Consider the following 26940-nt stretch of genomic DNA (forward strand, 5'->3'; position numbering starts at 1 on the left):
ATCCCCATCCTCTACCCCCACCTTCCAAACACACACACATACACACACACACCCATCCATCCATCCATCCTTCCATCCATCCCGATCCTCTACCCCCACCTTCCACACACATACACATACCCATCCATCCATCCACCCTCCTACACACCCACCTATCTAGTTATCCACCCATCTATACATCTCCTCTTTCCCTCCATCTATCCTCTCCCACCCCCACTTCCACACCCATCCGTCCGTCCATCTGTCTGTCCATCTGTCTGTCCACCCACCCACCTACCTACCCACCTATCCATCCATGTAACCATCCATCCATTTATGCACTCATCCATTTACACACCCATCTATCCATACACACATTATCTACCCATCTATCCATCCGTCCACTCACACATTTGCCCACCCCTCCACCCCTCCACATACTCTTCTACCCATCCATCTACCCACGCACTTACCACCCATTAATCCATACACACGCTTATCTACCCACCCATCCATCCATCCACCCACTCAACACATCTATATATACACCCACGCATCCACGCACCCACCCACCCCCATATATCCAACCACCGATCCCTCTGCTTAAAAGACCTAAACCTATGTTTATCATATTTATTAAACACTGATCTCTTTTCAATATGTACCAAGTAGAAAAAATTAAATTCTTTCATGTGAGGCTATAATATGAAATTAAGTTTTGCATGGCTTCAGTCCTTTAACCACCTCAGAGTTCTTTTGAGTTTCTTGATGATTGCAAAGCTAAAAATCATTTCTTTACCTTGATCAGAGAAGAATTTTATTTTCTTGTTGTGTTCTGTCTTGAAAGACTTGATTCAGGAGAGCACTGAGACTTGCTGTCGAGGCTGAATCACACCGTATTGATTTTGTGTCTAACACAGCGTGTAGTTTCTCAGTTTCAACTCCTCCCCTGGAAATAGGTGGAGGCTGTTTCCCCAGTAGTCGCCGTGACTGTGGACAAGCATTGGCTGGAGCAGTCAGAAAGCTTCTATTTCCTCAGAAAGGTGCTTTATTGTCCTTCATTCCTAGCACAGTCTCACGTCATTCCCTTTGCATTTTGTGACGTGTGTGTGCATGTGTGTGTGTGTGTGTGCGTGCATGCATGCATACGTGTGTGTGAGTGTGTGTGCGCGCGTGTGTGTGTGAGCGTGTGCGTGCGTGCGTGCGTGCGTGTGCATGCGTGAGTGCATAAACCAGAGGACAATCTCAAGTGTTGCTCCTCAGGTGAACTCTCCCTTTCATCTTTTTTTATTTTGGGGGGACAAGTTTCTCATTGGCCTGGAAGTTGGCAAGGCTGGAAACCACCAGGCTATAGGGATTTGCCTGCCTCTGCCTCCCCAGAACTGGTATGATAAGCATATACTACACCAAGTTTCTGCTTACATGGATTATGGGGACTAAATTCAGGTCTGACTAAGCTATTGGACCTGCCTCACTTTTTGATTTTTATAGAGCGTATCAAGACTGCACAGAGCTGTCTAGGGGAAGTGTAATGACCAACGAGGCCTCCACAAGGCCTTGGCTGCTGTGCCTCACACCTCCTTCCCCAAAGAAGGTGCTTTTTTGTTGTGAGAATATTTTCAAAAGTTTGAACACTCAGACTCTGTCCCAGGACAGTAAACTGTGACTTAGCTCTGATTTAGTAGCAGTGGTGGGAAGTGGCAATTGGGACTGGGTAATGGTCACGGTGACAGGGTCCCTAGGGAGATGTAGGCTGTGTCGGGGAGGTAAAGTCTAGAGCTCCATCAGGTACAGGTTAGGGGCTTGGGTCACAGAGGGCTAGCGGAGTGAAGCCCACTGGGAAGTGAGCACTGTGTGGGACAGTGTGGGCTGGCGACCTCTAACTTCGGTTTCTCATTAGGAAAGGAGTTTTCAGGATCAGAATAGCATGGAGTGCGCTGGAATATTCAGCTGCGGGAACAGAAGTGTCTGTGCTGTGGAGGAGGAAGCTGTCCAAACCCACATTGATTGGTGTCACCGCTTGTTCCCTCCATCTGGCCCATAGTGAGTGGGAGAAACAACCTTCAGCACACAGGGTTTTGTGCCCGGCATTTCACCTCTAAATGTGTAGTTTCCCTTCAGTCTGAGGGCACGACCAGAGGCATACCCTGTCCACAACTCAACATCTAGACTCCTCCAGGACCCACCTCTGTAATACCATCTCCTGCCACATCACAGAGTAAGAAATGTTCAGCAGATCAAGGAGGGACACATTCCAGCATCTAATGACTTAGGTACCAAACATACAGGGCTTTTCCCACACAGTGGCTGAGCTTGTTAGCAAACACTAAGGCAGGCTGTCACCTCCATCCCTTCCCCCACACCACCAGAGACGGCCATCCAACATGGAACCCACCCCAACCAGAACACTGAAAAGACCCCCAACAGGCATCTCAAGAACAGGAAAAAGTGTGGGACACTTAAGAGAAGGAAATCCCCTAGGTTGTTATGGTCTGACATAGTGCACAAGTGGCTGTGCTTTCTTTCTTCTTATTTGCTTGCTAGTGTTTTGAGACAGAGTGTCATGCAGTCCAGGCTGGTCTGGATTCACTATGTGGGAAAAGCTACCTTTGAACCCCTTGTACTCTGCTTCCACCTCTGGATGGTTGGGATTATGGGTAGATAACACTGTGCCCAACTCAAGTAGCTTAGTGAGTCAAGTCTATTAACTTTGTCTAAATTCAGGCAGGCTCCTGGTTTGATGTGGGATGTCTTTCTATATAAGTGTTGCTTTTATTGGTTAATGAATGAAGCTGTTTTGGCCAATGGCTGAGCAGAGTAAAGCCAAGCAGGAAATAGAGAAAGAATAGGCAGAGTCAGGGAGATACCATGAAGCTTCTGAAGGAGACAGACACGGGATCCTTACCAGTAAACCACACCCTCATGCTGATACATAGAGTAATAGAAATAGATTAATTCAGGATGTAAGAGCTAGCTAGAAATATGCATGAATCACTGGCCAAACAGTATTGTAATTAATACAGTTTCTGTGTGATTACTGGGGTCTGAGCAGTCAGGAAATGAACAGATAGCCTCCGCCTACATTGGTTCCTTGAGCAAGAACCCTGAACCATACAGCATTGCTTTTAGGATGCTAATGACACTCAATGTTTGGAAGGAAGTTATTCATGAACACTAGTGTCAGGCATGGGGGCCACATCAGAGACACACATTCTAAATGCCCAAATTCCCTGGAGTCCCTTGTTCCTCTAACAACCTCGGAGCAAATTCCCTTCCTTTAGTGAACCCCTAAAACATTTTTAAAAAGAAGGAAATGGGGGGACAGCTTAGCATTTGCTATTAAAAAAATATGACTTTCAAATAACTTACTTTGTGTTGCTCCCAAGTCATGCTTATAGTCCAGGAAAGTGACAGGCCTTCAGCTTTGGTTCAGAAGGAAGTGGCTGGAATTTTAACCTGTTGGAAGTAGAGAAAGAGTGAGCCTGCTCGGTCCTTTTGGATTTCCTTCCTGTGTTGGCTTATCACTTGGAGTCTAGCTTGAGTTCAAGGAGGAGCTCAGTAGCGTCAATCAACCATTGGGAATGAGACTTTTAGCCCTGCCCCCTCCTCTGGAGTCAAATACCCTGCTTCATTCCCTTAAATCCTTGTTTAAAGTTATTTTTAAATGTAAGTTTTCATCTTGAAAGGAAGCTAGAGCTTGGGAAGCAGAATCAAGTCTGATTCCTCCTTGTAACCCAAAGGAAAAGCTTGGTGAACTCAGGCTCTGGTTCTGGTTCTGACAGGAAGCCAGGAGAAGGGAAGGGGCAGGAGAGGCACTTTGATCTCTTTAGATACACGCTGACATGATTACAGTCTTCCCTTCTACTTTTTAAAAGTCATCCAGGAAAACATATATTGATGAGGACTCTCTGAAAGGAGAGCTAGAAGGGGAAAGTCAGGCCCATGTGCTAATTACCTCATCAGGTTAGCGGAGAGAAGAAGCCTGCCTGTGTCTGGGGCAGAGGAAGGTGATTAGCATTCAGAACACCGAAGCCCCTGTGATTTTGAGATAAGTTGAAGGGAAGGTTAGAGAAGAGCCATGATGTTTTTAAGTCCAGGCATAAAAGTGGGATCAGATCAAAGAGTGCCTGCCAATAAGCTGCAGGTTTGTTGGGAGAGAAGTCCCTTGTCAGTCCTGGAGTGTTTGATGCGCTCCTTGGCATTAGAAAAGATCTCAGGTCAAGCAAGCCAGCCTTAGTTGTTCATACATTTGCTTCAATTGACTCAAGCCAAAGATGGGGATTTATTTAAAAGCTATAAAATCAGATGGCTGGGAAGGAAATCTGGTCTAGGGAGAAGAGTGGCTGTGGGAACTTCACCTTTATGTGAGAATTTGCCTTCCTTTCTTCTGCAATTGATGTGTGAATTCTTAAGACAGTTGTTTGCACACAACCAAGGCTGAAATTCTAAAGCATGTAGAATGAAGTCACAAACACAGCTGCACACTTACAACTCTCTGACACAACCCTTGTGAGTTGCAGTTAGTGAGGAAGACCCAGTTTTAACTGCTTTTCTCGTAACCAGGACCAGACTCCTGACAAGAAGCAACTGAAGGTGGTGGGGTTTGAGGGGATACAGTCCGCGACAGAGAAGACATGGCAGTAGCCATGGAGGAGCTTGAGACTGCTTCTTGCTAATGTCTCATGGTACCAGAAAGCAGAGATGGGAGAGAAAGTGAAGCCAGGCTATGGACAGTCGAGGCTAGTACCCCAGAGATCCATACCCCCAGCAAGGACCTTGCTCCCAAAGGCTCCACAAGTACACCAAACAGCTCCAAGCCGTCTGGGAACCAAGAATTCAAACACATGAGTATGCATGAGATATTTTGTACCTAAACCAAACCTTGAGACTATCCCTGTCAATCTTCATTTTTAAAATAATGTATAGTTTGTTCGGATGGGTGGGGCTTGTGTATCATGGTGCACGTGCAGAAGTCATAGGATGACCTTGTGCCTTTATGGTGGTTCTGGGGATCAAACTTGGCTCCTTAGGCTTGTGTGGCAAGCACCTTTCCCCTCTGACCTATCTTACTGATGGACTCTGAAGCCACATTGCTTTGGAAGAGACAAAGGTGATTAAAAAAAAAAAACATGTTTGCAGGCCCAGAAAGATATTTCAGAGGGTACCTATCCTTAAAGTAGCAGTAATACCTGTTTTCATTTCTATCAGGACAAAAAAAAACTTTAGCAAATTAAGTGTTTATGTATGAACCATTTCTCTGATGAACGGTGCAGGTTGAGAGCCTGCAGGTATGTACCAAGGGAGCCTGGCTGGAGATGCGTGGAGATGAGATGAAGTTGCTTGTGATTTGTACCACAGTTGATAACACAGTTGAACGCTACAAAGCACATCCATCATCGCACAGTTTCAATTAGTTTTATTCTTACTCATGTGTTGTTTACACTTGTTCTCAATTCTGAATTAATGAGGAATTTAATGAGGAAGAAAAAACATAATTCTGCCAATTTTCTTCTGGATATTTTCTCAAGATCCATGAATTTCATCCCTTTGGGAAAAAATAGCAATACGAAACATTAAGATATCACTAATATTTCAAAAGAGAAAGTAAGGAAGAAAAATAAATCATGGCTTCTTGTGAACCTAGTTCATAGCCAGCAGTCTGAAATGGAAATGTACCCTGTTGGTGATTTGAGGTCCACAGAAGATAGGGGACAGAGCCCCAATATGTGCCCATCATTTTTACACCTGGAGAGAGCCATATAAATCCCCATTGTCCCGAAATATGTTCTCTTTCTCTCTGGTGCTCACAATTAAGTCTTAAATGGTAGCGCAGCTCTTCCTTGCCGTTGGAGGAGAAATCGGCACCCCGTTAGTGTTCCTTGCCACTCACAGGGGTGTCTTCTTTGTTCTCACCTTGAAGGCAATCCTCCTGTCTGTCTCCCTGGGGTGAACCTGACTAGATGAGAGGAACTTACTATTTCCCGAGACAATGCAGCATCCCGCACGTACCAGATACGTCATACAGTTTTCCTGAATGGAAGTTAATGGATTAGAAATAGATGAGGTCATTTCAAGGGGGGACATGTGGACTATGCTACCATGCAGAGGTGTGTGAATGCAGCAAAAGGTGGATCCAAATGACTATAGTTCAGGGAAAGACAACATACTGGTGAGTTCCTTATGTTTTTAGTTTGTTTGCTTTTGGTTTTTTGAGCCCCAACACTCATCTGTTTCCACACGGTTTCTCTGTAGCTTTGGAGCCTGTCCTGGAACTAGCTCTTGTACACCAGGCTGACCTTGAATTTGTAGAGATTCAACTGCCTCTGTCTCCCCAGTGCTGGGATTAAAGATGTGAGCCACCAAGGAACACACCAGTCATACATGGCTGCTCTCGCTCCCATGGGTCAAATGCCACAGACCTTCTGGCTAGGTGAACGCATTCATTTTCATGGCCTTTTTGTTGGCTGGAAAGTCAGGGTCAGCACAGCAGTTCTGTCCTCTTCCAGCAGTGGCTGCCTTCCTGACTTGTGCCCTCCTGCAGTAGAGGGAATGAGAGGTCTGATGTCTCTTTATACAAGTCATGTGTTTGACTTCTCAGCTCATAGGATATTGTTTGACCCTTACTGGGGTAGCAGGTATTTAGTAACCGATGACAATTGCTTCTCAACAGGTAGCCTTTCCTGGTGGGTTGTTCTCAGCTCAAACCCCAGAGTTCCACTGTGCCAAATCCTGCAATTATCCTTAACTTTGAGCATCAATTTCAAGTGCTAGACTTGGCTAGAGGAGTTGTTCCTCCAACAGGGGATAAGTCACAAGAATGTAGGTTGGAACCTGAGAAAGATTCAAAGTGAGATAGGCAGTGGCCTCCCCAAAGTATGATTGCCCAAAGTTGTTTTTTTTTTTAAATAAGTCTCCTAATTAGGGGATGGGGCACTCTGACATAACTAAGAAAGGTGGGGTCCATACCTTGTCCTGAATTCACTGTACTGGAGGTCATCCAGGGAAAGAGAGCAGTCTGTCCAGTAGCCCCTTGGACATCCATCACTGTTGGGACTGAATGGGACACTCTTGTGTCTGCCAGGAGTTTAGCGGATTTGGACCCTTCACTCTGGGCACCTGGGGGCTCAGTGAAAGGGAGCTCTGGCCTTGCCAGGTCCTGCAAACAAAGAATGGGGTGTCCTCCTTCCCTCTTCTGAGCTGAGCCTTCATTTTTCCAGGATCCTTTTGCTTGTAAGTGTCCATCTCCAGTCTCTCCTCTTCCTGGCATTTCTGGCTCCTGCCTCTGAGATCTGGCTTACCGGCCTCTCTGAGTGCTGCTGCCTTTACCGCTCAGGTCCATATTTTATTCTGCATTTTTCTACAGAGTCATGGTTATTATAAACCTGAGAAATCACCAATAATTGGAACCTATTCATAGGCTCAAACTCTTCTAATTTCTGAAGTTTTGTTTTTTTTTCTAATATCTGGTGCCAGCTACACAGCAAAGGCAATAGTGATTGCTTGCTGACTCTCCAGCATGTCTGGGTTGATGGGGTGAATACCCAGTAAGCCTTGCAGATGGGGCTTCAGGAACCCAGCAGGTGATTCTTGTGGCTCTTGTATTATCTCACTACCCTTAAACAGACTGGCTTTCTGGCAGGTGCCTTCAGTGCTCCTAAAAGGGCCTGGTGAAAACCGTCCAGAGCTTCCTTACCCCTTGGTCATTGTCAGGGTACCATTCAGGTTGGGCAGAGGGGAAAATCCACTGTGCCTGGGATGTATCATACAGGAGATCCCTTGCTTCAGTTGAGGGTGACTTTCCTACTCCCATGCCAGCGTGTGTCCCTCCCATTACTTGGTCATGAAGAGAGAAGCTAGGAGTTGTTGACAGTGATCCCAGGTTGGCTGGTTAAAGCCTAGAGAAGGCCAATGGAAGCCTGAGGGTTTTCAGGGCATGGTGGGTTCCAAGTTTTCCAATTATGCAGACCATTGGCTCAGAAGGAGACATAAACCATGAAAGGGGAAGGGTGAGGACCCCTGGGTTGTGGGCCCCACTTGAGGTACCTCCCTTCAGGGGAGAATGGGGGCTACATCTACCCCCCAGGGAAATTCCTTTCAGGGATGCAGTAGCCAGAGCTGTTCTTCATGGTGAAGGGGAGAGGGAGGGAGGTATAAGAATTTCCTCTTCCCCTACCCTCCCAGCACAGGGAACTGTTCCAGCCCCCAGTTCCAGTGAGCTGAGGGACCTTCTGGTACATACACAAGGAAAGAGCCAGCTTCCTCCAGCAGTGCAAAGAGATCAGGCAGAAATTTGGGTTTCTCTGAGCCACCTGGGAAGGCCAAGAGGACTCAGGTCCTCATAGAGAGGACACTTGTCTTAATCCAAGGTGGGGGTCTTGCCCCATGGTAGTCATTGGTCAATGTAGGGAAATCAGTCAGGGTGGCCCAAGTATCTTCTAGTCAGGGCATTTTAAAGAGCCTGAACTGCCTAGGGGTTCAGACTCCTGTCACCGGGCCACCCGATTCTAATAGAGGGTCAGTCTATGCCACAGAAGGTCCAGTTTCCCAGACAAAAGTCAGAGATTATATCTGTTCTTCTCCATAAAACTTCAAAGTGTTTTAACATACACTTCAATGGTGTATCGGGACTGCTCCCTTTCTTTCAGCCAACAGAATTATAAAAACAGAGAGACACAAAGAATAGCAATAATAAAGAAACCACAGGTGGCCACCACACAGATCACAGACAGTGGAATTGGGTCCACAGCCAGTTTTTCCTAAGTGTCCTACGCAGAAGACTCCACGAACAAGCTCACCTCCCAAGGGATGGATCCAGGTGACTTTTAGGGTATGGGTGTTGGGAGTCACTGGATCAACAGGAGCAGAGTCATTAGAAGTCCCCAGGACCCTGGGACATCTCAGGGTGCACACCCCCTGGGAACTGTCTGTCCCCCCACATTATTGTCCCAGGTGATCTGAGGTTCCCGGTATCCCCACATCTCAGTCTCTGCAAATTTTGCTAGGGTCTCTAGAATGCTACAAGGTAATTCGACCAGAGAACACTCGGACACTATTAAAACTTAATAGAAAAGTCAGCATTGCTGGCTGTCAGCCGCAAGGAGAACTCGCCCAATTGATGCAACTCCAAGCCTCACTGTTCTTTGTCTCTTATGTACAAAAACACAACCAGGTTGACACACTTTGGTTAGCAAGAACAGTTAGCAGGAACCAAAAAGTTTAGTACATTTAAGGACTTTCCTTGATCCTGAAACTACAGAAAAGGTCTTTGATGGATTAGGTGTTTGTTCCCATTCTGGCAGGTGTTGCGGCCTACACGCTAGGCTTGAAGGCCAGAACCTTCTAACATGACATCAGCTGTGCTGAGGTCTTAGGGCCTCCTGTAAATGGGATCCTAGCAATCAGCATTTCCAGCTGAGACAACAGTAAAAAGAACAAAATAAACTTTGAATTTGAGACAAATGAACAGAGTAATTTTTGTGAGTGGTATCTTCTGTTTCCACTGCAGTCATAAATCATACTTGCGAGCTACACCATTTTACTTTTAAATGTACGTTTAGAAGAGAACACAGCTTTCCCTGTGCTTCATTTGTACAGAGTTACCGCCGTCGCTGCTACCCAGCAGGCCCCTGATTCTGTGGCGGGGACGCTTTGGGCTGCCTCCGCCTTCCACATGGACACTATGAGACATCAGATGGGTTGGGAGCTTAGTCCTCTTCTGAACCTACTACTGCTTTCTTCATATACTTAGAGCCTGTCTGCCATCTTCTCTACCTTTGCATTCCTGTGACTTGGTGTCTTCACCCAGCCCCCGGGAAGCAGAGGCAGGCAGAGTTCAAGGCCAGCCTGGTCTACAGAGTGAGTTCCAGGACAGGCTCCAAAGCTACAAAGAAACCCTGTCTCTAAACCATGCCCCCACCAAAGTTACCATCTAGAAGATGTTTTCATCCAGTTGAATGTTTTATATCCATCTGCAGAAGGTTCAACTCCACTGCCTGATTTCTAGAGAAAACTCCCCACCCCTGGATGGAGGGCACAAACGTTGAGCGTCAACAGCAAATTCCTTGCCGTTTCCATGGATCCTGTAGAACAAGGCACAATGTCATACAAGTTGCAGATGGCGGAGGTCTGCTTGGAAAAGGATGGCTGCACGATATTAGCTTGGGTCCCTCGCTGCCGCTGATGGGAATGCGCCGTTCGTCTTGCCAAGGTTCTCTCTCTGTAATGATTTCATTCCCCCTGTTCTTTTGAAAGGAATGGAAGAAAGAATATTTTTAATTAAATAATCTGTATTCTGCCAGCTATCTTTCTTCCAGGTATCTGGAAAGTTCCTGTTATTTATTGTCAGTGTAGTTTATTGATGAGAGAACTGAGGTTCAATAATGTTAAAACAAGACATGAAATATTCATTCTTTTTAAAAATTCCCCCTTTACTCCCAGATATAGCAGATAGCCAATAGTGTGTTCACCAATATACCTCCATTATAGGGAGAGCCTTGAGCTTTTTCAGGTTTGATAAATATTTCTAATGCCTTTGAAATGTGAGTCGAGTGACCCAGCTTCCACTGGCTCATGGAAGAAGTAGAATGGAGGCCACAAGGCTTGAGTCAAAGACCCTCGAGGAACCATCTCATTAGAAAGCAGGTCATCCAGAGTCTTCTGTCCTCTCTTCTCCACCTGACCCCCCCTCCCTCTCCTCAGACACATTCCCGTTGCAGACCAAGACGTTCTCTGTAGCTCTAGTCCAGCTGAAGTTGATGATTCCTAGTTCAAAGCTCAGACTGAACGCGAATGGCTTCAGATAGCCTCGTGAAGAAAGGGGACAAAGTAGGATGCTTGACCGGGATCGAAAAGGCGGCAGAGGGACAGGAGTGAAGCAGATTGGGAATGCTTACTGAGGAGAACCTAGTGTTTTAGAGTTAGAGATTATCTTAAACCAGATGGTGTGTGTGTATGCGCGCGCGTGTGTGTGTGCAGGAATCTTCTGTTTTCCTCAGAAAGCCTGTGTCAAAGGGGTGTGAAGCAGCAGAGCTGCTCAGCCCACTTCCACACAAAGAACTCTGGCATCCGCAATGCCCACAGCACCATGGCTGGCCCAGAGAAAGTTATTTGGCCCACCAAAACATAAACGTCTCCCATCCAAACTCTAAGTCACTGAAGCAGTGGTGTTGGATGACTGGGAAGCCAGGTGTTGAATTAATACATTCAACATTACTCGATTTTCTGTTGAAGAGTTGCCATGTTGGAGTTCTCAGTTCCTCCCCCTTGGTCGTATCTAGAAGAAAAGAGGAGAGAAAAAGAACATCACAGTGTGTTTCCAAAAGTGAAAAGAGAAACCAGAGCAGCAGACAAGGAAAGATGTCATGGTCAAAAATATTGAAATTAGTGAAAATAAGTAAATAATAGCTCGACAGACAACAAGTTGGTATCTTTATGCCGTGACCTCTAGATAACAAGTAACGGGGAAACATGGACGGGTAAAGAGGCTTATATATTTATCAGTGATAAACTCGAGGAGAGATACTTCAAGTGATATGCCTAAAAGCATGCGCTAGATCTGTGTGTTGACAGTACCATTTTTCTAAGTGATGAGCGAGTCCATTCAGTGGTTTCCAGGTTTAAGTATCTTGATTACTAAGGGGCAGGGGGATACAGAATCTGGCCGGTGGAAACAAGTGATTGATAGCTTCCTGGGAAGAGCCCTGCCTTTCTTTCCTCCTGCATGGCTCATTATTCCACAGCATTAATTCCAGCTTTGCAATTGCACTGAACCAGGGGCTCCAGTTCCCTTATCATCCCTGTGGGAAACATGATGGTTTATTTGTAGATGGTGATAATTGTTTTTATCGATCCCCAAATATGGGAGCTGCATCCACTGCTATGGCTGAAGGCCAGCTGGTCCATAGTGCTGTGTGCGTGAGTGACAGGTTACAACATCATATGTGTCCCAGAAGAGACTTAAGCATTTGTAAGGCAATTGATGCCTATCCCAGATCTCTGCGCACTGAGTTGTGTGAACAAGTCCTCGTAGGCCAGTACAGTCTTTCTTGTAGTTGTCATTATTGAACCTTAAAAGGTCTACACAGGTACAATTTACACTCATACAGCAAGCATCAGCACAGGGACCTGGAAGCGGCACCCCTATGTGAATGACCAGAGCTAGCTCCCACCAAGACCAGTGAGTTCCTCCAAGGCAGTTATGCTCAACCTGTGGGTCGCAACCCCCATAGCAGATATTTACATTAATTATAAAGTAACAATGGAATAATTTGGGGGTTACAATATGAGGAGCTGTATTGAAGGTTGAGAGCCACTGTTCCAAGGCCTCAGATTCTGCCAGGCTCTTGTTTTTGAGGTGTCCCCGGGTTGAACGTCCTAGAGGAACATTAACTCAGAGTATTTGAGAAGAAGGCCCCGTGAAAACCCTAGCATATACTATAGGTAGGAAACAACATGACATTTCAAGTCTCAAACTACCAGAGATGTTAAGGGAAAATAATGTAACTGTATAATTAAGCCCAGTTTTTAGGACAGGGCACAGGGGCGGTGGGACTCTCCCCCCATGTAAATCAAACACAACACATAATGTTGGGGGAAGCTTCGGGGCTAATTAGTGTGGGTTGTCTATCTGGAAACAAATCAGGCCAGGCCTAGAAGGAACGGAATGTCATAAATGTGGGATTTTCTAAGTCCTTATTATTTTGTAAAGTGGAAAGATCTTTGGCCAATTGCCAAAGTTAAAAACTCCTGACCCCCTTTTCCTGGAGTACAGATAATAGCCATACCAGGACGCCTGTGTCCTGCGTCTCCTCCAAGGCTCATATTTGAATGCTTACTGTCAAGATTTCAGAAATTACTGGGTTGGGCCAGAAGAGGGCAGGACAGCTTCCATGCATTGCCAAGTTCCAGATACTGCACAGAGGACCCCCATTTATCCTGAGCTAGGCCATCATTTGGGTTCCCCATTTATCCTGAGATACAGTGGAAGGTTCTCATATTAATTGAAGCATCGTCTGTCATTCTTTATATTTATTCTCATAGAAATTAATGCTTTTCCACACTGCCCTGGTCCCACGGTAGTCTGTCTTCACAAAACCTGCTCATAGAAGATGCAAGAAAGAGACAAAGAGCATCTCTTCTAAAAAAGCCTTGGTCATGGTCTCCAGTCTCACCATGAAGTAAAAAGTTTTTTGTTTTCTTCCTTCTGTCCACGTATTCACAGACATTGCTCTCATGCCCATAGTGCCAGTGAGCCCAGCTGGTCACGTGATTCATGTGCTCACTGATTGTGCCATCAACACACTTGCAACATGGTGCAGAGCTCACTGGTTGAGGCTGGAGGATGATAACATACTCTCTGGCAACCCAGAATCACTGGATTTTAAGATTGGCAATATGAGATATGAGCGAGTTCAGTCCCCTCACTTAGAAACAAGGACTCTGACTCAAAGAGATCATGTGAACTGTCTCTAGTGCCCTGTTTCAGTCAGCAGTCACAGTGCATTGTGGGACCAGGTATGTTTTTATGTCAGCCTACACCCCACTGTGTTCTGATTTTAACACCCAGGCTTTGGGTGTGTTGTATTGGATGGTGACCAATTGCGTTAATGTGAGTCCCTCTACTTATCAGGTCATAACAGATCAACACAGTAAGATCTTTCCCCTCCACAAAATAAGAACAATTGCTGTGCTTGGGTCTAACAAATATAAGCATTCAAACAAATGCAGCCCATTGTAACAAGTGCTGTGATTTTAGTAATCTCTGTGTCTAGCTGAGCTTCTCCTGAAGAAGTATAGAAAGGATATAAAATAGGTTTAAAAAATTTGGAAGAATCAAGACGAAAAGTGAACATATAATCCAGTAAGAACAATGGTCATGCAAATTCAGTACACCTACAGAATGTCCATATAAAATATTCTGAAAACATTGTTATAACGCTCATGTCTTCTGATCCTAATCTTAATAAACAGAATGCTTCCTTGATGCTCCTGAGACCCTAGAATACAGAACACCTTTGGCTAAACTGTGTAATAAGAACTTTGTTCTATAGTTTGTCTATCCTCTGTCCAACCCCTTCCCACTCATGGAGCACACAGCCCATACTTGTATATCACTGCTAATTTATCCCACAGAACAGTAGACAACTCACTGTGGTTCAGTCTCTGGAACACATGGCTTTCGGTGTCCACAGGTTCTGGATTTCTGGGTTCTGTCAACTGTAGATCCTAATTCCCTCTACACAGTGGAAAGAGTATCAGTACAAATCATTATCAGACTGATTTCTTCTCGTTTTTACATAATACAGTATTCCAACGACATAGTGATGGAGGTGGGTCTTTTATCTGTTGCTTTCATTGGTTAACTAATAAAGAAAACTGCTTGGCCCTGATAGGACAGAAAATTAGGCAGAGTAGACAGAACAGGCAGTTGCCGTGATTCTCCCACTCCAGACAGATGCAGGTTAAGATCTTTCCTGGTAAGCCAGCTCGTGGTGTTACACAGAATATTAGAAATGGGTTAGATCAATATGTAAGTGCTAGCCAGTAAAAGGCTAGAGCTAATGGGCCAAGCAGTGTTTAAAAGAATACAGTTTCTGTGTAATTATTTCTGGCAAAGCTAGCCGGGTGGTGGGAAGTGGCCTGCCACTCCTATTTCAACGACATGGTGACTATATTAGTTATAATTAACCTAGAGGAGACCAGAGTCTGAGCACCTGAACATTTGGATAGATGGGGGGATCCAGGTTCCAGTATCCCACAGACACAGAGGGCCAACTCTAGACTCCATGTAGAAAATATGAACCAGGAGATGCAGATGCTGGGATTTCATGTAATTCCTGAAATGTTGCATAGTTCTGGGTTGACAGGAGTCGGGAAGGAGGAGGGGTTCTAATTCAGACCCATGAGTGGCATCATGCTAAGGATTTAGATCCACAGTCCTGGGTTCTGGGCATCGACAGACCACTGGCCTCTGGCTGGAGGCTGCACCTAGAGTGTGGATGGGTGTGTGTTAGTTGGCGGATGAACTGGGTGACATCCCGCCAGTCCTGCGTCCAGAGGGAAGTGCTGCCGCACAGCCGCCAGATAACTTGGGGCAATCCACTTGTCTCTGCAGGAAGAGATGTCAGGAGAGAGACAATGGAGCCTTTGGAATGAATTCGCTGAGCTTGGCTGAGGACAGGAACAGAGATCCATCCTGAACCATTTGCCTTTGGCAGACCCCTGCAGTGAGCGCTGTCTCTGTTCGGGGAGGGCTGTGGATGATTTAATCAAACCAGGCTTGGCTCACTTCCATGTTTGGGGTATACCTGTGCTGTTTGATCTTCCTAAAATATTTTCCCTTCTATGGTTCGCACAGCCTTGACCTCTCTCACCACCCTCAGTCACGTTACCCTTATCACAGAAGCATGCCCCGAGAAACTTTATAGAGTAACTGGGATGTAAATCTAACCTTCCAGTCAGTGTAAAGATGGAAACACTGGGCATGACTTCTGTATTTATAGCATCTATAAGAGTAATTGGCACATTAAAGGTGTCCCATAAACTGGGTCCAAGAGGCCAGAGCCAAGTCTTAGGAAGAAGCTTGTCTCCTGATGCCTGCGAGTTTGCTTAGGAAAGAAAACATTTGGATGCTTTCATAGTCCAGGTTGACCCACACTGTGCCTACTTTACACGTAGAAGCCGAGATTGGAGATCAGCACACATCCACATACGCATGCAATCACATGCTCATACACCCACATCCCCATCCATACTCACACCCACACAAACACAACCTTAAAATATGTAATAGGAGCTGAGGAGATGAGAAAGTGCTGCGCCCAGGTAAACAAGACACCATTGTCATTCAGTGCTCATCAGCGCTTCAAGCAACCTACAGCAAACCCATCCTCTGATATACACCCCTAATTTGTTGTCTTATGGAAAGACAAATTATTTTTTACCTGAAGGCAACAGGATTATTCGACTTGGATATTTGCCATATGGCTTCTCCTCCACCCAGCGCAGCTTTGAGGCTTAAGGTAGAAAGAGTTAAGGGTGCCCATAAATTATTCAGAGATAACTCAAAATAAGTGTGTATCCTTGACAGATTGTCAGGTTTCTCAGTGCTCCCCCGATACCGGGTGCTGCCGTTTTGATAAGGTGTGGCTTGTTTCTTACTGCACTTCCTCGTTGCCCTGCATTTCACTTCTCCTGTTTCTGTTCCTCCAGGGTCCAGTCCGGCTCCTATCTCAGCACGGGCTGGTTTACCTTTATCCTGGCCATGGACGCCTGTTACAGTATCCACGTCTACGGGATGATAAATGACACCTATTGCAAGTAAGAGCATGGGAAATTATTTCCGTGCAACTCCAATTCGGATATCTTGTCAAAATATCACAATTCGTTCTAATGCCATAAATCTGAGAAATAGATCAGATGACGATTATTTCCGGGTGCTCTTTGCCAACATGCCATGTTCTTGCCAGCACGTCATGTTCTGACTTTTAGGAGTGATAGAAAGAAAACAATACCTACGGCAGTCTAATGTCACACGTCAGAAGGGACACTTTCCCCTAAATCAGTCGCATTTCTGGGACTCGGGGCTTGAAAATCTGGAATGAGTTCAGTGGTGATTTAATTTGTGAGATCAAGGTTTCCACGGCTCGTCCCTCTGAAGGCTTGACGGACAGCTGTCAGCCAACGGCTCTGTTTGCTCAGAGGAGAAAATGCCCTGATGCCTCAGAGGAACGTTCAGCTCGACAAGAGTTCCTGAGGATTTCATTTCAGTAATGTGTGACTAATCTGCCAGACTCTTAGTTTAAGTGAGTGTGTGGGTGCTGGCAGGATCGCGTCTAATCAGATTGCCAAACACATGCGTCCTCGTGGTGGTGGAATACGGTTCCTCTACCGACCGTTCGCACGATAAGAGGCAGAGAGCATTTAATCATCCTGTTAACACGTAACCCTGGGTCAGTGTTCATGATTAGACATCTGCACTCTAACAGCTATGTCTCAAAACCACAGAGGAACCCCAAACTTCACTGGGAGGTTCCAGAGCATTGGGCTGTGTAAGGCTTGTTTCATCTCATCCCTTCCCCTCCTCGGCATGCAGGCCGCGTGTCTGAATGCAATTAGTGTGATGTGTAGATTGTATTTGATCTATTAGGGCACTAAGAACTGGTCCTTCTTCCTAAAAGCTTTCGTCTGCAATAGCTTTTAACTGGGTCCGTGGAGGAGGGTTTATAAGTAGATGCATTTACTGGGCACGTCATGGCTTCTTGTAAATGCCTGCCTCACCCTTGGCACCCTTCCCTCTCCTGTCTTCTTTTCCAGGACAGAAGGGTATAGGAAAGTCCCCTACCATTACTATGAGCAAGGCAAAGACGAGTGTAACGAGTATCTTCTCCACGAACACGCCCCCCACGGGGGACACCGCTTCATCACCGAGAAGAGAGTGTTTGCCAAGTGGGCCGAGAAGCACAGAATAATCTTCACACACCCAAACTGGACCGTGTCCTGATGTTGTCTCCCCCGATCGCGGCACTGCAGCTCTGAAGATGACAGCGCGGGCAAGGTTGTTCATGACCGTCAGGGTCCTGACCACTCTCGATGGGGACGGCGACTCTGCTAGCAATCCGGACTCGGCGTTCTGTGGGAGGGGCTCCCGTTCATTCTGTTCTCTCTGGCGGTTCAGCCCTACGTACTGCACTTTATGACTTACCTATGGAAGGCCAATGACACGGCAGCTGTGAGTACAGAGAACAGGAAGATCGTCTTTCAAGCTAGCTGCTCAGAATTCCTGACAGAGGCGTTGGAAGAGACGGATGTGACCTTCTCAGGCAAGGTCACTCAGTATGTGGGCAGCTCCACCATCTTGGAAAAATGGCTGACTGCCAAACACTGTCCCAAGTAATTCTATCAGGGTATAGATATCGTGCCACAGTTAGCCTGAGAGAGGGTAGGCATCTCTCTTTGATGCCATCTTCCTTCCATGTGTCTCGCAGCTAAAGCCTCAGGCCACCTACCTGATTAAATGTAGCAATGAAGGTGTTGCGTAATTCCTGCCCCTCGGGATTACCGGACTATCTCAGACACTTGACTCAAAAGGTATCAAGTAGCAGGTATTGACAAACTTTTCACTTTGTCGGCTGTGCTCTTCCTACTCAAAACAGCGTGACTAAACATATTAGACCGATGACCTACATTAATGTTTAGTTATTTTTGCTCGAGTACTAAATATTAACGTGCTAGCTGTACAGCTGCAGCACTGTAGAAACACATACTGTGAAAACATTTCTGAAACATAACCAAAGGGTTTCCTCGCTCTGCTTCCACACCCAATTCTGCAAAAACGATGCGCTTCGTGACATCGTGAGACAGGGAGAGCAGACCATATTTTTGCATTAATTTGTATCCTACCATATTCATAATATATATTTTTAAATTCAAATTTCTATTTTATAATCCCAAGGCGTGTCTCTTCATATACATTATCAATGCCAAGTGCCAAATGTTAGACATGAAAGGTTCTTTTATATCATTAAATCCAACCGGAGCTCTTGTCTTTATGAGGCTGATCATCTCACCCCTCCCCCCGTGTATCAGGTGTTCTGCTATGACAGTAAAACGGTGATGAGCCTAATTCCCAGAGTGCTTTGTCAATTGCAGCCCCGTCACATATGTTCTGCCATGTGACACCCGTGACCACCTCGCCGGGCTGTGGCCTGCACATTCTGCCATCTCCAGCAGCTGATCCACATTGTGTCAGCTGGGTCCGTGCGTCCCAGGTTGCTCTACTGTAGAATATCTATATAGAATAGCATTTCTGTAAATGATTGAGTTCTCTACCCAATATAGCATAGCCTACCACGGTTAAGAGAAAGGACCACAAGGATGGTTGTGTCCTAGATCAGTAGCCCTATAAGCTTAGATAGTTTTGATTTCTTTTTGTCAGTGGCTTTGTTCAGGTGGTGAGTAAATGGGGGCTCAGGAACATCAGCAACAGAAAAGTGGTTTCCCGTCCCAGGCCTGACACAGCTTCACTCTCTGTACACTTGGTGCTCCTTGAGTATCAGAGGTTGACTTTCTCAGACTCTGCTGAGCATCCATGAATATCTTGGCACAATGATTCACAAGCCAAAAGCCTGAACTTCATGTATTCGAAGCTGGAAATAAGAGTCCACCCCATCTGCTGCACTGTGGCAGATCTTTCCTAGGAATAAGGGTCGGACTCCGTCACTAAGCTCCTGTCCTCCTCTGCCCGTTTGATAGCCCACACCCACGCCTGTAACTGTTCCCCGGCCCCACCTTCACCACTGGAGAGAGACTGGTTCTTCTTTTGTTGTTTGCTTATGTGAGTTTTTGCAGTGAGTGGATTGAAATGCCCACTTACAGGAAAATAAATAATACCCCTGGTAAAATTCTAATGGAAGCTGTTGATTTTTCTCTCTGTCACGACACAGAAGTTCTACCTTCACATAAAACAAACCCTCGGTTAATCAGAATGCTTCCAGGGATGGCGTAGCTGATTCATGTTGCCGTCTATTAGTGGAGGCCAACTCTGTTTTGGGTGCTCACTGATGAGAAACTCAAGAACTTGCTCTCCTCCTTCCTATAGCTTTTTCTCAAGGGGACTTTGGCCACACCCCCTCTTCCTCACATTGTGTGTGGAAAAGGCAGGCTCTATCTAATGCCAGCCAGCTATGGGATGGTAAAGTGGGACATGATCCCCCCTTCCCCTTCTATTCTCATTCTCTCTTCTCCTCCCCCACTTCTCCTCCTCCCTCTTTCTCCCTTCTTGTTTTATCTCTTGAGGAAACAAAAAACATTTTATGGTGACCCAGTTGAGTTCCTTTGCAATCAGTCAGGGCTTTGACTGACTCAGGATTTGCTTTTCTCTGTAGTAATAATTTTCTCTGCTTCCATTTCCTGTTCCTTTCTTCCAGCCTTCGTTCTGGTAGAAATGCAAACTCTCATTTCTCCCATGTGAAGAAGAAGTTCTGCTTCTTGGACTTGCTAAGAAAGGCAAAGGGTCATTCAGGGAGACTCTGTCACACACAGTTCCAGTCATCCCCACAGGTTCCTGTCCACTGAGAGACTATCCCCATCCACTCAAGGGGAAGCTAAATGAGCTCACTCAGCACTGGTGCATAGCTATCCTATGTATCAGTTGATAATAGTGAAAAGAAAGATGTTTTGGCGTCATCTAAGGTGCTAGACAAATGGACGACAGAAAATGACCGTAGACTTCTGCATTCAGCACACATGTCTGCCATTCAAAACCACAGGCCAGGCCCGGAGAGCTGAGCTGACACATCGAAGCACTGGCTGCTCTTCCAGAAGAGCCAGTTTGGTTCCCAGCAGTTCCCTGCACGCACTTAGGCAGTCACAACTACCTCCAACTCCAGTTTCAGGTGATCCAGTGACCTCTTCCGGCCTCTGTGGGTACCCACATACATGAGATACATGCACACAATCATGCATATGCATACACAAACAAGCTTATCAGTAGCATGAGTTCTAGTGACATATTACTGTATCTGTAGATCATTACCGTCACTAGGGAAGCCTCTTCCTGCAGTGGGTAGTAATTAACAGAGTCCCACAATTGGACAGTGCAGAGAGCAAGACTTTGGAGCACTCAGTCCTGAGACACATTATCTCTAATTCTTTGGATATCTTGAAGAACCAAGGGGAAAGTTAAAGGGTTTTAACATCCCCTTGAAGTTAGCCTATCTATAAGTCATGTTGATGTACATTTTTATGATAAAAATGATTTTGTATTCGTGACAAAACTATCCAAGAGAAAGCAATGGGGAATTTGAGGGTATGTTTGTATATATGATCATGGAGTCCATCTGTGCATGTAATATGTGAACATGTATATGCATACATAAATACTTATTATATGTGAAAGCATACATGAGATTCTATATTCTTTGCCTATGTGTGACTCACAGAAGACCCTATTTCTGACTTGAGTTGAAATTCTTTGGGTTACATTTTGAATCCTGATAAGATTAAAAAAAAAAAACCCTCACAACCAAAGTAAATGTACTGATTGCTAGGAATATATAATGCCATTCCCGATGGCTGGCCAGAGGAACAACCCATCTAGAACAAACACAATCAGGTGTACAGCTGTCACCAAGTAGACCCATAAGTACAGCAATTTGTATCAGCAGACTCTCCCATCCAAAGCTCGCCCAAGTCACACTGAAGAACCCTGCAGTAGACTGCATTCAGGCTAACATGAACCATGGTCCTCCTGTTCACACAGGCTGGAGGCAGCTCTGGGTTTGCATGATTTATGGTCTACAGTCATTGCACTGTGACTGGTGAGGAAGGGGTCATTGTGCAGGGAGACCGTCCTCTGAGGTTTTGGTGTGGACCAGCTGAATGGAGAGCAAGAGTGTGAACTGGGAGCCTGCTGACCTCCAGTGGGGCATGCAACCCCCGGAAAGACTCACTCATGGCCTTCTTGGGAAAAAGACAACACTACTTCACCTGGTAGGGTTAATTGGACGTTAACTGTGAGGTCAGTTTGATTTTGAGAAACAAGACAGTGTAAATAGACGGTTGACATTCTTTTCTCAGATGCACTGAATATGCCATGTCAAATGGGAGACTCAACCCCATCTTCTGGGGCAGTTGATGTACCCTAGGGCGTGTGAATTACAATCGCAAGAGAAGTGGGGTCTTAACTTCATTTCTAACTGGTGAGAGTTCCTCCTTTGATTCTCCTTGTGAAGAGATCCCATGACTACGGGAGCCAGTGATGTGCTTTCTGAGCACACTAATGGCCGAGATGAAAGGAAGCGCCTGGAAAAGCTGCCAGTCCCGCCCCGTTAGCCTGCAGTCAAGGAACCAGATTTACGGAAGTAAAGGCAGCTCAACATTGACTGTAAAGCAGTCTGCTGGCAGTCCTGACACCCCGAATCTCATCACCTGTCTCTTTCCCCAAAACGCTTTCCACTGGGCTCTTTAAAACACAGAATCATTACTGGCAGAAATGCATATGTGTTTTAGCAAAATAATCTACCCAAGGAAACAAAGGCTCCACCAGAACGGATTCTATCAGGGATCAGCTCCCTGAGCTGCACAGTTGTTTTGTACAAGTGAGGGCAGACCCTCAGTGCTGTCCCATACACCCGTGTTGCTAAGACCAAAGCATTCTATTGTCATGAGATGCCAAGACTCATATAGAGAACACAGAAGTGTGTTTCTTCCTGTTTTGTTACTGAGGAGGACCAAGCCTTGGTATCAGAGGAGCTCTCCGGTGATGCTTGCTAACCTGGAGCATTGCTCATGGCTTAGACTCGGGGCGGAATAGTCCTCATCCTCACACCAGTTCAACTGTGTGGGTTGGTATGTGGTTGAGGCCACATATCCGCCTGCAATGTATATAAACACCCAATGTGCCACAGGATCCAATCAGTATGCACAATTTCAGAGTCCACTTATATGGTGCTGTTACACAGGGAGAATTTTGAAATTATGCATCAGACTCTATTTAAATGGTTCCCGTAGCTCGGAAGTAGTGTTCTGTTTTGTTGTTGCTTTTGCTGACCATAGAGACACTACCAGAATAAAATTGCATGTAAATTGCAAAGGCATTGAGACAGAGCTGTCCTTGGACATTGTAACAGCACACAAAACCTCATTCCGTTGTTTTTAAAACCTTTACTTTTTTTTCTTTGCTTTTCAGAATAGGCACAAAATTGTTTTTGAGGTGGGAAAGTGCCTCTTTCTCTACAAAGAGGCCTCTTCGTGCTTTAGAGACGGCAGAAAAGCAGAAGCCTGTCTCCGTGAAGGTGAAGACTGTTCCATGAATAAATAGCCAAGTGCCACATCCTTGTATTTGCTGACATATTGAGCAGTTTCTTCTAAGGAACTTCAAAGGGATCGAAACCTGAGCATTGATAGACCCTTGCTACCCGGCCTGCTGCCGAGTGCTCATTGCTTGTGTTTTGCATCACCGTCACTGGTGCTGAATAAATAGCAGTTCTATTACATGGGGTACACTGATGCTTCGCTCATGAGTGCATGAGGGTCACACGGTCTTTGCTGCAGATGCTCATGCCCCTTTGGGACCTGTATTCACTTATCTACAGAGGGGACCATGTGCTGGTAAGGGACTTGTTTCCTGGAGTTATAATGCTTTTTTATAGACATCTTAGGATGAAGTTTACAGTTTGGCAAAGAACAATTAGCAAGTTTTAGGTTTTTTTTTATGACAGGAGAAATGGGTATGGGTTAACAGAGCTAATAGAAACAGTGGCTGAGGTTTTCAATATGCTCTATGTCTAACGCAGAAGGACATCCAGGGTGCAGTAGCATACATTACAAGAGAAGGCTTTGCCAGGCTGTGGAATTTCTGGGGTTTGGGGGCTCACAGAGGAGTACAGTCTATCCTGGCAGCCAAGGTCAAGAGGCAGCAAAAGTGACTTGCTCCACGATGCTGACTGGGAAATAGAGAAGAGGCACTTAGGCACAGCTGGCTTTCTTCTCCTCAGCCCGTGGAATGATGCTACCACGTTCAGGGTGGATCTTCCTCCTAAGGACAGCTCTCTGGAAACACTCGCCATCATGCAGAGGTATGACTCTTAATACCTTTTGTGTTCCTTCAGCCAGTGCACAACTGGCAGTCGGAATGCGTGACCACGCCACGGAATATGTGACCACACCACGGAATGCGTGACCACACCACGGATTGTGTGACCACGCCACGGAATGCGTGACCACACCACGGAATGCTAAGCTACAGCTTCTTTCTTGCTCTGCCAGGTGTATTAACAGTCAATCCAGTGCACTAACTGCTTACACTGGAGAGTGCCTTCTGCCCTCTGCACCCCTACCTTTTATTCCTCCTATCTCTCATTATCCCCCATTTTCATTCTTCAAACTTTATGTGCCACTGAATATCATGTTTCTCCTTTTACAAGTCAGCTGACTGTACTTGATCAATTTCGTGAGTGACCGACCATGTGTAGGTGATATCTCGAAGTAAGGGTCTACTTTGAGAATAAATAACAGTAACTTATGCTCACAGCTGTATTAAAGGCTGTGCATTTGAGCTCCTCCCCTACTATTTTGTGAGGCATATAATGTTATCATCCCTTTACATAAAAAGTTAAAGGACAGAGAAGCATGGTAGTTTGCCCAAGCTTGGGCAAGCAGCGATGAAATCAAGTCCAAAGAAAAGCAATTCTTCACAAATTACATATCCAACCAGGGCAGTCTAAAAGAAGTAACAAGAACCCCAACATGTCAGTGGTCTAACAGAATAGGTTGGTGTCTGTCTAAATTATGAAATCTGCACACATGATGTTCTATAACCAGTTTGCCTCCATGGGACTCAAGCGTCCCTCATGTGGATTGGCCCCTCTCCAAATCTTTGGAGTCCTTTCTCTTGGCACCATTAGTGCAGAAAGATTGAGAAGGTTCTATGGGATGGTCTGAAAGCATAAGATCTTGCTCCATCCCACTGGCTGGCTTCAGCCACAGCCTGCTAGTAAGTTGGACAAAGCAGTCTATTTGTGGTCAGTATGAATATTTGTAGAACATCTCACAATTTTGAGAGAATAAACTGGGGGTATAGGCAGGAGGAGTCTTGATCTAGTTTCAATTAAGCCAAGAAGAAAGGACACAGCTTTTGTCTAAAGAATCCAGGAGAGCAATTGTTGAGCTAGAAATACTAAAGTAACTTGGGTCTACAACAATAGAAACAGCATCACTGATACTACTGATGATGCTGGCACCCCACCTCTGATCAAACCTTCTTTATACCTACTGCCTTGTGAAATGTCACAGAGATGAGCACACCGTTTCATCTCTTGATCTATGCAGTAAGCGCTGTGCGTGTTTTTTAACCAAAAAATGTGATGTTTGGTTCTTGAATCTTAAATTTGAACATCTCCCCCCTTTGTCTTTTCTTTTCTCATTATATGGACTAATAAAAGGAGTGCTAATCTGTCATAAGTAGACTTCTCATCTTTAAATCCAGATCTATTTCTGGGAAGAGAAAACATTTTATCCTTTTTCTTTCTCTTTCAGTCCTTTACTTCCTTTATCCATACTTTTTTTTAAACCATCATCAAACATTATTTTCTTGAATCTGTCTGGACATGCTTTCCCCTTAACATAAATAGAATCTTACATCCCAATGTTTTCTCGCCTAACAGGAAAGTCTGTCATCCTGGGGGGAAAGTGCCTTGAGTGTTAGCATATAAATAATCTTAGTTTGCCCAGGAGAGATTAGCTGAATGTCTAAAATCAAAATAATGAGAGAAAAGTCTTCGGATGTTTGCCATTGTTCAGAACAGTGTGGAACTCTTTGGCTGGGAGCCCGCAGTGCCTGGTGTGATTGAGGACTTGAGAGGGAGGCCTCTTCTATGAGCTGTAACCTTGATGAGGGCAAACTGCTCAGTTTAACGAGGGTGGGACCATCATCAGGGGGACATTGCTATCTCTGTGTCCTCAGCCGTGGTTCTTGAATATAGCAGCATCTGATGCATAGAAGCAGCACCTCCTGCTGGGTATTGCAAATTCTATTACCTATAACTAGGAACCCTTTTCAGTAACACACTTGATACTCTGTTTAATCTTCTAAAACTTCACAAAATGCTTACATCTTCCCCCAGAACTATGACACCGACCAAGAAATGTGCACAGTATGGCCTTTCTTCTTTAGTGACAGCTTTACTTCAAATTGCAGCAATTTGGCCAAGATATCTTTTGTGGAAGCCAATTGTGAAGGCTCTGCCCCCTCCTAAAGAAAGGGTTGTAAATGTCACACATTCTGTTGGAGTAAAGAGTATTAATATTGGGAAAGGATTTAATGTGTTACAAATAAATCTGTAATCATGCAGAGCTAGGGATGGGCACTGAGTGTGGAAGAAAAAGATAAAAGTATTCAAAGTGCAATATGAATCCAATGAGACTGAGAGACAGCAGGTAGTAGCAAAACCAAAACTGAGGTACTTAGGCTCAGAAGAGACAAGAACCTGAAAACATTAGTGCTCATCAAAAGGAGCTGGAGATTTTAGAATATTCTAATAGAAGACCCCATTGGAAAGGCCACCAACACTACAAAATCCAGAAAAAGAATCTAAGAGCAAACAGAATCATGAGGGATGAGGACTCATTCCATGAAAGGTCAAACTATTGGATATAGATTTGAAATATCTTGTTCATTTTCAAGTACTATATTTTCATTGTTAGATGCAATATAAAAGACAGAAAAATATGATGGCCGCTACTAGACTGTCGTGTGTGTGTGTGTGTGTGTGTGTGTGTGTGTGTGTGTGTGTGTATATGATGGATGGGCTGTCCCGTATGTGCGTGTATGAGGGAAGGGTAGTGGTCTGTGGCCTGCTTTGTCTTGGTAGTAAGAAACTGCCACTGATCCTCTGATGTCATTAAACCCTCCGAAGGCATCTCCAGCAACACTGCTCTGTCATCTGTTAACCATTTCTGCTTTCTCAATTTTCTCTATGTGATAAACAGCACTATTCATGAATTTTTGAAATTTCTGATTTTTTTTTCTTTTCTTGTGCCCACATAGTGCTGTCCGAACCTTTTCAAAGAAGGGTATTTTCTCATCCTTGCCAACTTCATCTATACAAAGAAATTGTCTTTTAATTAGCATCTAATTTATTACTATGCAAATTACATGTTTGCATATATATTGGTAATTTACATTTCTTCTTTCATAAATCTGCACTTCCTGGCTTTTTTCTTTCATTATTCTACCACAGTAGTGGGAGTCACTACAATTTAAAGCCATGAGCACATGAAAATTTACTCTAAAGCAAAGGCGCAGGTTCACAGTGGCCATGAAGATGAGGGAAGGAGAAAGTATGTTGCATCAAGATCTGGAAACACTGAAGTGTGAGGGACGCTCATGCAGGTACAGCATTGCTGATACACTGACATGTGAGGGACGCTCATGCAGGTACAGCATTGCTGATACACAGAAGT

The 26940-nt window shown here is 45.1% G+C and overlaps 1 protein-coding gene across 1 annotated transcript in view; it reads left to right on the forward strand.

Annotated features, from left to right (window-relative positions):
- Positions 1–19486, forward strand: part of St6galnac3 (ST6 N-acetylgalactosaminide alpha-2,6-sialyltransferase 3) — a 450344-nt gene extending 430858 nt beyond the window's left edge. The window contains exons 4-5 of the mRNA XM_005357471.3: positions 16189–16296; positions 17293–19486. Of these exons, the coding sequence (XP_005357528.1) occupies positions 16189–16296; positions 17293–17479 (295 nt within the window). The 3' untranslated portion in view covers positions 17480–19486. The remainder of the gene's footprint in view (positions 1–16188; positions 16297–17292) is intronic.
- Positions 19487–26940: the final 7454 nt, after the last annotated feature.

This window comes from Microtus ochrogaster, chromosome 21, assembly GCF_000317375.1.
Source record: "Microtus ochrogaster isolate Prairie Vole_2 chromosome 21, MicOch1.0, whole genome shotgun sequence".
Classification (NCBI taxonomy): Eukaryota; Metazoa; Chordata; class Mammalia; order Rodentia; family Cricetidae; genus Microtus; species Microtus ochrogaster.